This window comes from Eutrigla gurnardus (assembly GCF_963514095.1).
Source record: "Eutrigla gurnardus genome assembly, chromosome: 6".
Classification (NCBI taxonomy): Eukaryota; Metazoa; Chordata; class Actinopteri; order Perciformes; family Triglidae; genus Eutrigla; species Eutrigla gurnardus.
In genome coordinates this window covers 7,299,883-7,316,462 of record NC_139920.1, presented here as the reverse complement: position 1 = coordinate 7,316,462, position 16,580 = coordinate 7,299,883, and the positions used below count along the sequence as shown (strand labels likewise).

Below are 16,580 nucleotides of genomic sequence, written 5' to 3'. Positions count from 1 at the left end.
ATGAAAATTAAAGTCACCAGTTATAACTAGGCAGTCAAAATCAGTGGAGATGCTAGACAATAATTCAGTAAAATCATCAAAAAAATGTTTATGAATATTTAGGTGGCCTTTAAATAATTAACAGGAGAACTCTGGGAGAGCATTTCAGCACAGCACAAAGATATTTGAATGATGGAAAAACACCAAGTGACATCTGTTACCACTGAAATGTATTTTTAAATATAGCAGCAACCCCTCCACCTCTTTTCCCAGATCTACATACATCAATAAAATTATAGTTGGGGGGTGCCTCGATCAGAATGCTTGCATTGCTATTTTGTTCTAGCCATGTTTCACTCAAACATAAAATCAAGTTTAGAAGTGGTAATAAAATCATTGACTAGCAGACCCATCCTGATGGTGTGAGTGACAGGCTTTGAGGTTGACTTTGATTTTGAGAGAATAGGAATGAGATTTTTTAGGTTAGCAGTGTGTTCAAGTATCTCAATGTTTACTCTCTTGGTAGTCACAACAGGAATGCAGAAGGTTGAGGAGGGATCCACGTTCATCAATTGCAGTCCTCCTTCAACTTTTTTGATAATCTGTGTTTTCTCTTCCTTCTTTGTTGGTTCCTCTCGTCTCTTGTCCTTGGCAGTCGTGACAGATGGACTACTCTAGATGGACATGAATTTGCTGCCAGTCATCGGATGGTTCCAACCACAATCATCCAGCTGCTGTCAAAATGATATTCACCATGCAAAAAGTGTGTTCCACCTGCAAAGTTGTCTGGTTCTTCAGAGAGACTGATAGAGTCTGACCACTTTTTTCAGTAACGAGTAATCTAATGTGTTACTATTTCCAAACCAGTAATCAGATTAAAATTACATATCCAAGTCACTGTGCGTTACTATGTTTGTCATTTTCCTTAATATATTTTCTTCTTGCGTCTCTGGGAGTGAAGTCATGTAGCCTACGCAACAAGTCACGTTTTCAGCATGAGGACAGTTCTCGTATAGGCTACGCAGACACAAACAAACAATGGAGGGAGGAGAGAGATGCGCGTTTGCTAGCTGGAAATAAAGTCACTATTTTGAGTCTGTGACAGCTAAAGATGACAATATTAATGTTCGTATTACACTCTGGTGGCAACAAAGTGCTATCTAGCTACAAAAACACTAATTCAAATTTGAAGAAACCTTTGGAGTCGTAGCAGTGCCCAGTCAAGCTTAGCAAGTCCCACCAGGTGGTACGAAGCAGACGTTAAAAATGCACTTCAAATAAAGTGAGTGTTAAACAGAGGCGGTGGGGGTGTTGTCGGCATCTGCTGAATGTAACGAATAAAAGTAACTTGCAATAACTTAGTTAAAATCAAGTTACTTTTTAAATCAGTAATCATCTTTTTCAAAGTAACTGTGTTCTTATCCCAAATTAATGTGTTCTGGCTGAAATGACAGTGTGTGTAGTGAAGGCTGCACACAGCTTGAAAATGGATCACAGCCACTTGAAATGAAATGAAAAAGATTAGATCTTCATTTTAACATGAGGCTAATCTTCTGTTTGGTATTCTGTGTTGTCTTGTTATTGTGTTTCTTGACCTTTCACTAAAGCACTCTGCCTGCCAGAGACAAGAGGTGCCCACTGTGATGAGACATGCTATGTTGAGGTTGTAAACTCTGCTGATGCTCAGTATTCAGCGTTTGAACCACCTTATAATTGTGTGACTGTTTAACTAGAAAGTCTTGCAGCTGTGTCCAATGACAATCTGTATTTAAAGGATCACCTCCCTCTGATGCGTGGCAGGGAAGTGGTGTGCATCAGGGCTTATCAGGTCAGATGGGTTTCATTCAGTAATGTATGTATAAATGCCTTCAGAGAATAGCCTGGGGATTAACAGAAATGCATTTGACTGGACTGTCATGTATATACATTTTTAATAACCTGATATATATATATATATATATATATATATATATATATATATATATACTGTATATACACTCAACAAAAATATAAACGCAACACTTTTGTTTTTGCTCCCATTTTTCATGAGATGGACTTAAAGATCTAAAATTCATTCCAGATACACAATATAACCATTTCTCTCAAACATTGTTCACAAATCAGTCTAAATGTGTGATAGTGAGCACTTCTGCTTTGCTGAGATAATCCATCCCACCTCACAGGTGTGCCACATCAAGATGCTGATCTGACATCATGATTAGTGCACAGGTGTGCCTTAGACTGTCCACAATAAAAGGCCACCCTGAAATGTGCATTTTTTTTGCTTTATTGGGGGTCTGGGGACTCAGAACCAGTCAGTATCTGGTGTGACCACCATTTGCCTCATGCAGTGCAACACATCTTCTTCGCATAGAGTTTATCAGATTGTCAATTGTGGCCTGTAGAATGTTGGTCCACTCCTCTTCAATGGCTGTGCGAAGTTGCTGGATATTAGTGGGAACTGGTACACGCTGTCGTATACGCCGGTCAAGCACATCCCAAACATGCTCAATGGGTGACATGTCCGGTGAGTATGCTGGCCATGCAAGAACTGGGACATTTTCAGCTTCCAAGAATTGTGTACAGATCCTTGCAACATGGGGCCGTGCATTATCTTGCTGAAACATGAGGTGATGTTCATGGATGTATGGCACAACAATGGGCCTCAAGATCTCATCACGGTATCTCTGTGCATTCAAAATGCCATCAATAAAATGCACCTGTGTTCTTCGTCCATAACAGATGCCTGCCCATACCATAACCCCACCACCACCATGGGCCACTCGATCCACAACATTGACATCAGCAAAGCGCTCACCCACACGACGCCACACACGCTGTCTGCCATCTGCCCTGAACAATGTAAACCGAGATTCATCCGTGAAGAGAACACCTCTCCAACGTGCCAGACGCCATCGAATGTGAGCATTTGCCCACTCAAGTCTGTTACGGTGACGAGCTGGAGTCAGGTCAAGACCCCGATGAGGACGACGAGCATGCAGTTGAGCTTCCCTGAGACGGTTTCTGACAGTTTGTGCAGAAATTGTTTGGTTATGCAAACCAATTGTTTCAGCAGCTGTCTGAGTGGCTGGTCTCAGACGATCTTGGAAATGAACCTGCTGGATGTGGAGGTCCTGGGCTGGTGTGGTTACACGTGGTCTGCGGTTGTGAGGCCGGTTGGATGTACTGCCATATTCTCTGAAACGCCTTTGGAGACGGCTTATGGTGGAGAAATGAACATTCAATGCACGAGCAACAGATCTGGTTGACATTCCTGCTGTCAGCATGCCGATTGCACGCTCCCTCAATGCTTGTGGCATCTGTGGCATTTTGCTGTGAGACAAAACTGCACATTTCAGAGTGGCCTTTTATTGTGGGCAGTATAAGGTACACCTGTGCACTAATCATGATGTCAGATCAGCATCTTGATGTGGCACACCTGTGAGGTGGGATGGATTATCTCAGCAAAGCAGAAGTGCTCACTATCACACATTTAGACAGATTTGTGAACAATGTTTGAGAGAAATGGTAATATTGTGTATCTGGAATGAATTTTAGATCTTTAAGTCCATCTCATGAAAAATGGGAGCAAAAACAAAAGTGTTGCGTTTATATTTTTGTTGAGTGTATATCGGTCATTCCATGCCAACTCAGCCACCCATGTACATGGTACCTCTCAGATTTTGCTGAAAAGCGGTGAAAATGCTTAAACTTATGTTACCAAACAAGGGAATCTGAAGTTTCAGGTCAATATCTCAAACTGTTTGCCGTGGCGTCCATTTGAATTTCAAGTGCTACACCCCTTTTTGACACATTGGAATTTCGCATTTCATTTGTTGGCATTTTTGGAGGCCCATAACTTCTGTTCTAATAGTGATAGAAGGCTGAAAATTGGTGTGTTAGTTCATTGTAGTTTGTACTACAGAGTTCTGGAGGCAGATTTTTTTTTTTTGACGGACACAATTATTTTTCACTTTTTGGGTGCCCCTAGCACCACGATGAATGATCATATTTATTCTAAACAGGATTATTTGTTATATTTGTGAACTTTGCTCTTGCCAATATTAATTTGAAGGGTACGGTACCACTGGTGGGGGTTTTATGGGGGTCCAAATCCCTTTCAGGCAGACGTGACTCTTTTGGAACCCCATATTTGGACCCCCAAATGACCACGTGGGCACTTGATGATCCTAATGGGATTTATACCAGATAAAGATACATATTTGTTCTTTCTGAAATAAGACCTTTGACTATAAAGCTCCATAATATGAATTTTATTCTTCATAATGCACCATTTTGGACATTTTTTCCAGAAGTCTGGAATGTAGATCAGGGAGAATTTAGTGATGATAAAGCATGAAAACAGTGGAAATAACTTAATATTATGCTCAGTGATGGCAAACAATTAAATATTAAGACTACTGGCCATTCATTTCCTGAAAATCACAGATTAATGAAAGAGACTGTGTCAAGCGGTCGGGTGCTCAGTTATGCAAGAAATGGCCCAATTAATAATAGATCCCAATGATTGTTACTTAACAAACGCCGCATGACACCCTCACGGATTCTTGTACCCTTTTGATGGCTTAATGGCTGTATTTATGTTTGTGTTGATGATATATGCACAGTAATTAAGGATAATATGTAGTGATTCCACTGTTCTGCAGGTATCTAATGGGAGGGTATTTGTTTCTATCCATGCAGTCGGCCGTCTCCTCCTCCTGCGGCGACACAGCGCTGATTCAATATTTAGAAATAATTTTGATTTAACATACGAGTTGGATTTTAAAGGTGTTTATGAAACAATTATCACTCCTACAAGAGCAAATAACCCTGCTGGAGTTCATCCTCATGATAACGCGGATCTAACATATGATATGGAGTGAAATTAAATATGTATGAGTCATCAAAACTATAATAGTTCTTCTCACATTTACTTTCTACAATTTGACTTCAGTTCACCACAGCTCCATCTGAGTCGCTGATTCCCCTCCAGTCTCCAGAATGTGCGTACCCATGCCTCAGAGTTTGCTTACAGGTGCACACTTTCCCGTCAAGTTTGTTTTTTTATAGATCACAACCTTTGCGTGAAAAGTTGCGTACGCAAGCTTTATAAATGAGGCCCCTGAGCGTTATTTCCTGATGACCTGAGTAATCTCGTGAGAAGTTGTTTTTTGAGTGGACAACGAGGGACGAAGATTATTTGATTTGATTTATCTTTATTTTCCTCGAATGCAAATGTCAATGTAAATGCCCTAAATGAATGCAAAGTAAAATAATTGCATGACATGAAATATATCATACAATTATGAAAAATATTAAATCGATAAATCAATAAAATCAAGGTGGGACAGAAGGTAGGATAATAGGATAATTTACATGTAATTTCAATTTGCATATAGCTCCTATATCTGTGTGAAATAGTCATTATCTAAATTTTGAATATGAGCTATATATCCATTACACATGTAGCGCCTCTCTAGTGTATGAAACTATTGTGAGAGGTGGCTAACCTGAGCTCTTTCTTTACTCTTAAACAACAAGATAGGGTTTCGGTAATAAACTTCAACATATACAACAACAGTAGGTGCGAACAGAGAATTTTAAATGTGGTCTTGACTTCCCCGTTAAATCAAGTTTTTAACCATCAATTTTACTCTCGGATTAACTTAAATACTTTTATAATATTACTTTTTAATCACCTTTTAACGTAGCGTATTCTTTTTGACCTCAATGAACTTGAAATAGTAACTCAAGTGACCACAACTGTTCAGTATAAATAAAAAATGAACCATTTACTCACAAATTATTCAGCAGGTACACACACACTTTTCAAAGACATTGCCAAAAAAGAATACATGTCACCGTGACACTTTAATGGGCCCCAGGAAAATAAAATAGCCGGCAAAGAAATGAAAACTCAATTGTTCAAATATACCGTTCAACCAGGGCAGGCCTGAATGCAGCTCGGGTACGTTGTATCCTCAAACAAATGGCGGCTTCGCCACGAGGGCAAAAGAAAAGAAGGGGTACCGTAATCCATAGGTGTTGAAGCCTCACACGCCTGCGCTGAAGAACGGCCGAAGGGGGAAGAGGTGATCCACCCAGAGGAAAAGAAGACACACGCCGCCGCCGAACCCATCGTGGCTCGACGTCGTCGTCCGCGTCGCTGTCGCTCTCGCCGTGACTCGGCTCCGTTGTCCGCAGCACACACACGCTGTCCCACAGGCTCTGCCGTAGGGGTCGCTAGCCGCTAGCCTATTAGCAAAGTCCGTGGAAACTACTAGCCACTTGTCCAGCCGCTAGCTTTCGCTTCTCTTAAGTTGAGCAGTCCGCTCAAACAGACAGCAACCTCACCCCAAAGTCTCTCGAGGAGTTCTGGTCGAACACCTCCACGACCCTGGTGACGGACATTCACTCGACAGTCTATTCCTCTTTTCACCGCGTTTTTCTGCGTCGTCTCCCTCGTGTTTTTTCCTACCACCGGATCATCGGCTCACTCTCACCCCTTTCAAAATAAAATACATTCAAAACATTTGTGTGTCTATGTCTTCCTGTACTTTCAGGCATAGTCAAACCACAGTTACATTTACAAACAACAAATAACCAACATATTAAAGGCATAGCTCCACATACCAAAAACATCACACAGCATTCACTCCTTAAACTCAATGACATTAACTTTATTTTTTCAACCTTAAATGACATCTCTTAACCATGAACATAACTTTTATTATGCAATTAACCCATTTATTTGAACACATTTCGTTTTAATCTTCCTAAATTTCCACCGGGCTACACTCTCCCCCATTTTAAATGTCTGTGTGTCCTCATCAGACTTAACAACAAACTTAACTAAGGAGTCTTAAGAGTGTAATAACTAAAGTAAAGTATGACTAGTGTTTGCCTATTTTAATGACTATACCTCGGTGAACAATAGTCAGTGGCTGATCTCTGGATCTACCAGGTTCATCATAGGTAAGTCTAATAGTCGGCTTAGCAGTTCTCTTTGATCTAGGTCTAGGCTCGGGTTTGGTTATCACTTTTCTGTTCTGATCCTCAGCCACTTCCTCTTCTTGGTCTGACCCAGATCCAGTTTCGCTGATCTCTTCCAATGTTATTTCTCTCTCACTCTTCTCATTCTTCTCACCCTCAGGTTCGAGTTCAGATTGGTGATCATCCTCTTCAGGGTCAGCAATACTCTCATTGGCAGGTTCAGATTCATGGTCATTATCGTTTTCAGAGTCATCATCACGTTCTGGTTCGAGGTCAGGTTCTGTGTCAACTACTGACTTGGAGGCAGGTGTCGCTCTCAGGACTAAGTCACTCCGTTTGGCAGGATGAGTGACATGATACTCCATGTCAGAGGACGAGTCAGAAAACTCCTGAGTCTCTGGTCTTGCTTCTCTTTGACGTTGCCTATGAGTGACGGCTCTGGTCTTTGGCCTAGCAGGTGGATCTTCACCCTGATTAGTGGGTGGTATTCTCACAAACTGCCCTATAGGAAGAAGGTGGTCCCTGTGGATGGTCTTTGTCCCTGGTGTTCCATCCTCCCTTTTGATCTTGAACACAGGTAGGTTTGGCATTTTTCCCATGACAACATAGGGGGCAGGATTCCACTTACTCTCCAGCTTGTGCTTGCCTCTTAGGCCCAAGTTCCGGAGCAGAACTCTGTCGCCAATCTCTATGGACTGAAAGGTGACTTTGCGGTCATACAACCTCCGGTTTCTCTGATGCCTTTTGTTTGCAGCCTCTGAGGCTAACTGGTAGGCCTGTTTTAAGTCTTCTTTCAGTTTTGTGACATATTGGGTGTGACATGCATCTTCAATGCCATCCGGAGACGTCCCAAAGCATAGATCCGCAGGAAGCCTCGCTTCTCGGCCAAACATTAGGTGGTATGGGGAGTACCCCGTGGCGTCACACTTTGTACTATTGTACGTGTCACACCCCGCCTCGGGTGAAGGTAATGTAACCTCAATACACCGGACTTTCAAACCCAAAGGATGGCAAGGCACACAGTTGCAAATTGGTTTTCAACAACATTTATTCCCCCAAAGTGTCAGATAAGTGCCAAAACATACAGAGGAGGCCAACACCCAAATATCTGAAAATATTAAAATAAAACATTCAAAACCAATTCCAAAATCAAATAATTCAATCAATTCAAATAATCAATAATCAAATATTCTCTATAATAAATCAAGCATATTCAAAATCAAATACCGGTACTTCAAATAATCAATGTCAATAAATCAAATAATCCATTAGCACAATAAATGCAAATTAAACTAAATTACTGAATGCATTGAACCATAATTTACGACATAATGGAATAATCACCTCAGTAGATATTTAGCATCTCGTGGAGAGCCGAGCACCCTGCTCAACACAGACAACCTCTTCTGGCAACAGCATACAGCAGACTGTCCGAAGGACAGCAGCTCACCCCTTTTATACCCCATGGCCCCTCCCACTAGACAGGCCCAATCAACAGGGGGATTATAACACTGTGGCATTTTGCAAGTCAACCATGAATAAACTCATCAAAAGTACAGCATGCATGTTAAAGTTCACTTCATTTTGTAGATTAGTGATTTTCACTAGTGTATTTAGGCCTGTCGCTCATTAATGTCCAATGTCAATGTCCCGTGTCCCCCTTTGACACAAGGGAAAATGGTTTGGCCCAATTTGGGCCACTAAGTGGCAGCAGGTGTTTCCTGACACCATCCATCAATGCGCGCCACCGATAGGCAGCTAAACAGCCAGGGACAGTGGTCAAACTGTCACATCACCTCCCTCCTCTCCAGGAACTGCAAGTTCAGGAAGGCGGGACAGGTAATCGGCAAGCAAGTTCGTTTTTCCAGCTCTGTGAGTAATATTGAAGCAATACGGCTGTAATGCCAAGTACCATCTGGTGACACGGGAGTTCTTATCCCTCATGGAGTTGATCCAGCTCAATGCCCGGTGGTCCGTTTCCAAATCAAAGGTCCGTCCAAGAAGATAATACCGAAGGCTGTCCAATGCCCACTTGATGGCAAGGCATTCCTTTTCAATTGCAGAGTACCTAGTTTCTCTGGGATGCAGTTTACGGCTCAAATAGAGAAGAGGGCATTCCTCACCCTCCTTTCCTTGTGCTAGGACGGCTCCAAGGCCCACTCCAGAGGCATCAACTTGAACAAGGAATCTTTGGTTAAAGTCAGGACTTTGCAAGACCGGCGAAGAGCACAAGATGGCTTTGACATTGGAGAAGGCAGTTTCACATCTTTCTGACCATTTCACCGGATTAGGGGATGCTTTGGTAGTCAGATCTACAAGAGGAGCCGTGATGGTAGAGAAATGTGGCACAAATCTCCTGTACCACCCAGAAAGCCCCAAGAATGACCGGACTTGCTTCTTTGTCCGTGGTCTAGGACTGTCTCGGATTGCCTTCACCTTGTCCACCTGAGGACGTATTTGGCCATTGCCAAGATGGTAGCCCAGATAACAAACCTCCGTTTTGGCCCACTCACATTTCTGGGTGTTAAGTGTGAGGCCAGCGGAATGGATCCGGAGCAAGATCTGACGCAGGTGAATAAGATGGTCTTCCCAGGAAGTACTAAAGACCACCACGTCATCAAGATACGCAGCGGAAAACTGGGCACATCCCTGCAGCGCTCGATCCATAAGCCGCTGAAAAGTGGCAGGGGCTCCATGGAGTCCGAAAGGCATGACTGTGTAATGATAGAGACCCTTTGGGCCACGGAAGGCAGTGTACTCCCTTGATTCCTTCTCGAAAGGCACTTGCCAATATCCTTTACACAGGTCAAGGGTGGTAATGAACACAGCTTTGCCAAGCTTCTCAAGGAGTTCATCAATTCGTGGCATAGGATAAGCATCGAATTTAGAAACTGCATTCACTTTTCGTAGGTCATTACAGAGTCGTATAGTGTTGTCCTTCTTTGGAACAAGAACAATGGGATTACACCACTCACTGTCTGAGGGTTCGATCACTCCTAGATCCAGCATGGTTTGTATCTCATTGTTGAGGGGTTCCGTCATACGCTCAGGCACCCTGTATGGGCGTTGACGGATAGGGGTAGGGTTCTTTAACCGAATGACATGCTCGATTAGTGGAGTTTTCCCGGGCTTTCCACTGAAAAGGTCTGGGAACTCCTCACACACCTGCAAGAGTTCAAGGGCGGGTTGTTCATGCAAGTGACTCACGTCAGGTTGCTGTGATGTAGTAAGCATGGCTAGATCTGTATCCTCGTCGGCATCCTCCATTTCCACTTCCCGTGCCAGCATCACTTTTTCCACTCGTAACTCCTTGTTCCGAGTAAGTCCTCGACTGTCCTGGACGTCAGTTCCTTCCACAGATCCTTTCCTCTCCTTCCATTCCTTTAGAAGGTTGATGTGGTATACCTGGGAACGGGTAAGTACTGGATAAGCCTCTTGAATGGCTGGGGTTGAATTGGAATTCACCCGCTTCTGGCATGCCTGATGCACAAGGTCATGGAGAATGGGAAAGTCTCTGCCTAAGATCATGTCCTGGGGCATGTCTTCAAGAACCCCCACCCGGAGCAAGAAAGCCTGGTCTTCAATGACGACGGTCACATCAGTCACTGGATATCTTCTTTGATCACCATGGACACACTGTATGGCTGTGGCATGCCGATAGTCAAGATTGCCAAGCAAGACAAAGGAATGGTTAAGCAGTGTCATAGAGCTACCTGTGTCAAGTAATGCTTGCACTTGACGACCGTTAACACGAGCTGGGATCATGATAGGCTCAGTATCAGGTTCAGGATCTGGTGCTCGGAACGGTGCCACAACTGAAGCTGGGTGAGATGTATGCGGCACATGACAGAAGCTGGACAGTTTGGGCCCTTTCAAAGGACAGACTGAGGCCCAATGCCCTGGCTGTTGACAGTGGAAGCAGATGAGATCCTTCACTGGACCCGGTCTCGAGAATCCTTTCTCCCCAAAGGTGCCTGGAACACTCACGGGACCACTGGCTCTGTGCTCACCTCCTTTGTGAGACACGTCAGCTGCCCCTTGGGCTCCTACTCGGGTATTCTGTTGCCTTGGCATTCTGAGACCTTTGCGTGCATTCAAGTACTGGCCTGCAAGCTTAGCCGCAGTAAGTCCATCGTCTGGCTCGTGTTCCTTGACCCAGGTCTTCATTTCGTTGGGAAGCATGCGCAGCATTTGCTCAAGAATGACAAGCTCGGCGATGTCATCTTTGGACCGCTGCTCTGGCTTGATCCATCTTCTGTAGAGTCCTTTGAGTCTGTTATAAGTCTCCCTGGGAGATTCACCAGGGGGAATGTAGGTTGACCGGAACTGAAGTCTGTATGTCTCAGGAGAGATGTCGAATTTTTCAAGGAGTGCTTCTTTAAGGCTAGCGTAGACGTTGGAGTCGTCTTCCTCCATCGCGGAGTAGGCATCCAGGGCTTTACCTGTCAAGAGAGGAATGAGCCGACAAGCCCATTCAGACGGAGGCCAGCCCCAGGTGCGAGCGATCCGCTCAAAGCGCACAAGAAAGTTCTCAAGGTCCTCTCCCTCTTGGAAAGGAAGCATCTTTGGCCCTGGACGCAGAGGTGTGTTGGAAGAATCTCTGGACGGAGACGGAGGAGGATTTGGTGTTGAAGCTTGAGATCTGGGAATGGCTGTGGGCGTCTGCACACGAAGACTACCATCAGAAGGAAGGTTAAGAGGAGGGTTAGCATTTTGGCTAACGGAGGTTATGTTCGGCACTGTAATGGCAGTTTTTAACTGCTGAATTTCACGGACCAATACACCCTCCCTACGTTGCTGGCCAATCAAAAAGTTTTTGAACATGTCAACCAGTGTAGGTTCACCTGGCATTGTTGCAGGCCCCGGTGGCTCAGCAGACCACCTAGCCTTTCTAGACCCCTTTTTGTCCCGCTTAGGCCTAGCCCCCGAGTTCTCATAACTTTGAACATCTTCTTCAGACTCCTCGGTATTCCATCCAAATCCTTCACGATCCTCAACAATGGCCGCCGCCCCTTCCAGCTCCATAGCCATGGCCCTCGGATTGGCCACCTCTTCAGCCTCCTCTGTAATTGCTAGCACTGACACTTGGGATCGTAACCCACTCCTCGCTCTGCCTCTGCCAGGCTTGTTAAAACCTCTGTGGCCTGCCATCCCACCACTGCCACCAATTGTCACACCCCGCCTCGGGTGAAGGTAATGTAACCTCAATACACCGGACTTTCAAACCCAAAGGATGGCAAGGCACACAGTTGCAAATTGGTTTTCAACAACATTTATTCCCCCAAAGTGTCAGATAAGTGCCAAAACATACAGAGGAGGCCAACACCCAAATATCTGAAAATATTAAAATAAAACATTCAAAACCAATTCCAAAATCAAATAATTCAATCAATTCAAATAATCAATAATCAAATATTCTCTATAATAAATCAAGCATATTCAAAATCAAATACCGGTACTTCAAATAATCAATGTCAATAAATCAAATAATCCATTAGCACAATAAATGCAAATTAAACTAAATTACTGAATGCATTGAACCATAATTTACGACATAATGGAATAATCACCTCAGTAGATATTTAGCATCTCGTGGAGAGCCGAGCACCCTGCTCAACACAGACAACCTCTTCTGGCAACAGCATACAGCAGACTGTCCGAAGGACAGCAGCTCACCCCTTTTATACCCCATGGCCCCTCCCACTAGACAGGCCCAATCAACAGGGGGATTATAACACTGTGGCATTTTGCAAGTCAACCATGAATAAACTCATCAAAAGTACAGCATGCATGTTAAAGTTCACTTCATTTTGTAGATTAGTGATTTTCACTAGTGTATTTAGGCCTGTCGCTCATTAATGTCCAATGTCAATGTCCCGTGTCCCCCTTTGACACAAGGGAAAATGGTTTGGCCCAATTTGGGCCACTAAGTGGCAGCAGGTGTTTCCTGACACCATCCATCAATGCGCGCCACCGATAGGCAGCTAAACAGCCAGGGACAGTGGTCAAACTGTCACAGTACGCATGGACCAAGTAAGGCACATGTTGGCTCCATGAACGCTTCTTTTCCCACCCTAGCGTACCCAGCATGGAGAGCAATGTCCGATTGAATCTTTCCGGCTGAGGGTCTCCCTGCGGATGATAAGGTGTTGTCCGCGACTTGCGTATTCCCATCAAGGTCAACAGTTCCCTGATCAACCGGCTCTCAAAATCCCTTCCCTGATCCGAATGGATCCTCGAGGGTAGTCCATAGTGTACAAAGTATTTCTCCAGCAGGACTTTTGCCACAACTGGTGCCTTCTGACTTTTAGTTGGGAAAGCCTGCGCGTATCTCGTAAAATGGTCAGTGACCACCAACACATTGCTTATACCTTTGGAGTCAGGTTCCATGGAAAGGAAATCCATGCACACTAAATCCATAGGCCCATGGCTAACGATCTGGTGCAATGGAGCAGCTCTCTGTACCGGTGGTCTTGTGAGTGATGCAACACAATTCCTGATGTACTCTTCCACATCCAACAACATCTTAGGCCAAAAGAATCTACTGCGGAGCAGATCAACCGTTCTCTCCTGCCCAAGGTGCCCAAGGTCATCATGCATGGCCTTCAAGATAATCTCCCGGAACTCCTTGGGGAGGACCAACTGACCGACCACCTCCCTGGAGGGTCTTTTACTGTAACGGTACAGTAGTCCATCTTTCATGGACAGCTTCCCTGATTCTCTTTTCAACCTTGACAACTCTGGACTCATGTTTGCCTCCTCTGGCCAGCCTCCATTCTTAAGAGCCTTGATGGCTGGTCCGATGGCCTCATCATTTTCTTGAGCATTCTTCAGATTTGACTTACTCATGAGTTCCAGTGACTTTAACTCCATGTGCGTTGGAAACGTATAAATGTCAGGTATACTGTGGGAGGACGCCCCAAGCTGTGCAACATAAACAGGCGTACTGCAATCAGCTACTGAGGCGCAGACCTTCTGGCAGATCGTTTTGACCCCAGACTGTGGGATAGTCACCCAACTATCACCATCTGCACCTGACATGTTTCTTGACAACAGGTCAGCGTCAATGTTCTGTCGCCCCGGACGATACTGAACATCAAACTCATATGTTGATAGAGCAGCTAGCCAGCGATGCCCTACCGCATTGAGCTTTGCTGTACTCAGCACGTACGTCAGCGGATTGTTATCTGTACGTACTGTAAATCTTGCCCCATACAAGTAGTCATGGAATTTGTCAACTACAGCCCACTTGAGCGACAAGAATTCCAACTGATGTATGGGGTAATTTTTCTCAGCGGAACTCAGCTTTCGGCTCGCAAAAGCAACCGGTCTCAGGCCTTCAGGATACTCTTGGTTCAATACAGCCCCAAGACCCTTTAAGCTTGCATCGACATGCAGAATGTATGGCTTTTGTGAATTAGCGAACGCCAGAACAGGTGCATGGGTCAAACAGCAGATGATCTGGTGAAATGCATCTGTACAGGATTTGTCCCATCTATCTCCAAAGGGCTCTGATTCCTTCAAGTAGACTTTGTCTACATCTGGGGCATGCTTGTTTCTCTTCTGAGTCGGAGCATAACCCTTGGTGAGTTCAGTCAGCGGTCTAACGATTGCAGAATAGTTCTGTATGAACCTACGGTAATAACCGCAAAATCCAAGGAAAGACTGCAACGTCTTCAGGTTAGTGGGCTTAGGCCAGGTGGTAACGGCCTCAATCTTGTCTGGATCGGGCGCGACACCTTCCGCAGACACAATATGCCCTAGGTACTTAACCTTTGGCAAACAGATCTGACATTTGTCCACTGAAAGTTTCAGCCCAACTTCACCAAGACGATCCAAGACCTTGAGCAGTCTCTCTTCGTGTTCCTCAAGCGTCTTTCCAAACACAATCAAATCCTCAAGGTACACCAACACTTGTAAGAGGTTCATGTCTCCTACCGCCCTCTCCATCAACCTCTGAAAGGTTGCTGGAGCCCCTGTAATGCCCTGCGGCATGCGCTCAAACTGGAAAAATCCTAATGGGCAAATAAATGCCGTTTTTTCTTTGTCCTCTTCGGACATAGCCATCTGATAATAGCCTGAACGTAAATCCAAAACAGAGAACCACTGACTCCCTGTGAGAGCATTTAGTGCATCCTCAATGCAGGGGGTCGTATATTGGTCAGGTATGGTTCGGCTATTCAACAACCTGTAATCTATGCACATCCTAATAGCTCCAGTCTTTTTACGGACGACAACTATTGGGGAAGCATAGGGGCTTCGCAACTCAGTTATGATCCCCGCTTGCAGCAAATCTTGTAAATGTTTTCGAACATCTTCGATGTCTGCAGGGGCAAGCCTGCGTGATCGTTGACGGAAAGGCCGGGAATCAGAGAGCCGGATTTTGTGCTCCACACCTTTGGCTAATCCCACGTCCCACTCACTCATGGAGAACACATGAGACTTCTGAGCCAGCTTCCTTCGTAGTCTGTTTTTCCATTGTTCAGAGATAGGAGAGTCTCCAAAGTTTATCACACTCTCATCAAACTCTGGGGGAACAGTCTCTTTGGGGGGAATAGTAGTAACAGAGTCGATGAGGTACATACCTCCAATCACCGTTCCCGGAGGTATGGAAGTCTCTCTCGAAGAATCATTCTTGACTAACACTCTCAAACTGTTGACATCCAAAGCCCCACTGGGCACAACCATGGGATGGAGAAACACATCAGCAGGTAAGGCAGCTGCTGGTCCCGAATCTACCATCAGAATTTCTTGTCCAACTGGTTGGTTCAACTCAACCTTACACACCACATGAGTGCCACCATCTGATGGTAAGATCAAAGGGCCTGGACCCATCCATCTGATCCAACCAGCCTCACCTTCCCAGGTGGAGGCAGCAGTCCCATTGAGGGCAGGCTGACCCTCCTTGACACTAACTCGAAACCCAAGTGTCTTCGTGACATCAACGCCATTTTCCTTGCATTGGTTCACCAAGCGTCTAACATGGCTAGCTATGGTGCCCACAACAACAGATGTCTCATCATCTCCTGTCTTGGGGTTAGGACAAATGAGTGCAAGGACAGTAACAGTCTGACTGATCCCTACCACCTCAGCTGGATACTCCAAGTCAACCACCACATAACCACGGTAAGGGTAACCAACTCCAGACTCACTTAATCCCCACAGGGAAAGACCGGACACCGGCTGAATAGGGATATCAGGTAGGTGTTTTTGGTACCAGGGCTCAAAAATGATCGTCACCTGCGAGCCACTATCTAACAAAGCAGTGCAGGGTTGTCCGTTTACCTTCAATGGCACCAGGCTAGGCGGACCAACCAAACCATCTGGAATACATACTTTGTCTGACCTGTCAGCAGCACCTTTCTTCACAAAGCAGTTAACTCTACTCACTGTGGCATCACTTGACAACTTGTTGTTTTTTGACAGTTTCAGGGCCTGAATGAGCCGTTTGATAACTTTAGCCTGGTTTTCTGGGTTTTGGCACTTCCCAGCATAATGCCCATTTTCCCCACATCGATAACAAAAATGTTCCTCTGGGACTTTGAAAGATCTTTGGGGAGAGCTTGCAACTGGCTTTGCCACATTAACAGCTGAAACAGAGGCTC

The 16,580-nt window shown here is 44.8% G+C and overlaps 1 protein-coding gene across 1 annotated transcript; it reads right to left on the bottom strand.

Moving 5' to 3' along the window:
- Positions 1–6,735: 6,735 nt before the first annotated feature.
- On the bottom strand, positions 6,736–15,231 carry LOC311014340 (retrovirus-related Pol polyprotein from transposon 412). The gene is made up of 2 exons (XM_084010892.1): positions 12,999–15,231; positions 6,736–7,918 (listed from the first exon to the last, which is right to left on the bottom strand). Exons 1-2 carry the CDS (start codon positions 15,178–15,180, stop codon positions 6,876–6,878), a joined length of 3,225 nt encoding a protein of 1,074 aa, XP_083867018.1. The 5' UTR covers positions 15,181–15,231; the 3' UTR covers positions 6,736–6,875.
- Positions 15,232–16,580: the final 1,349 nt, after the last annotated feature.

Excerpts from the sequence above, each read along its gene's own strand:
- LOC311014340 (XM_084010892.1), bottom strand. The coding sequence starts at position 15,180 with ATGTGCATAGATTACAGGTTGTTGAATAGCCGAACCATACCTGACCAA. Across the intron at positions 7,919-12,998 it reads TGTGCCTTACTTGGTCCATG|CGTACAATAGTACAAAGTGT; the intron begins CGTACTGTGACA and ends CGGGGTGTGACA.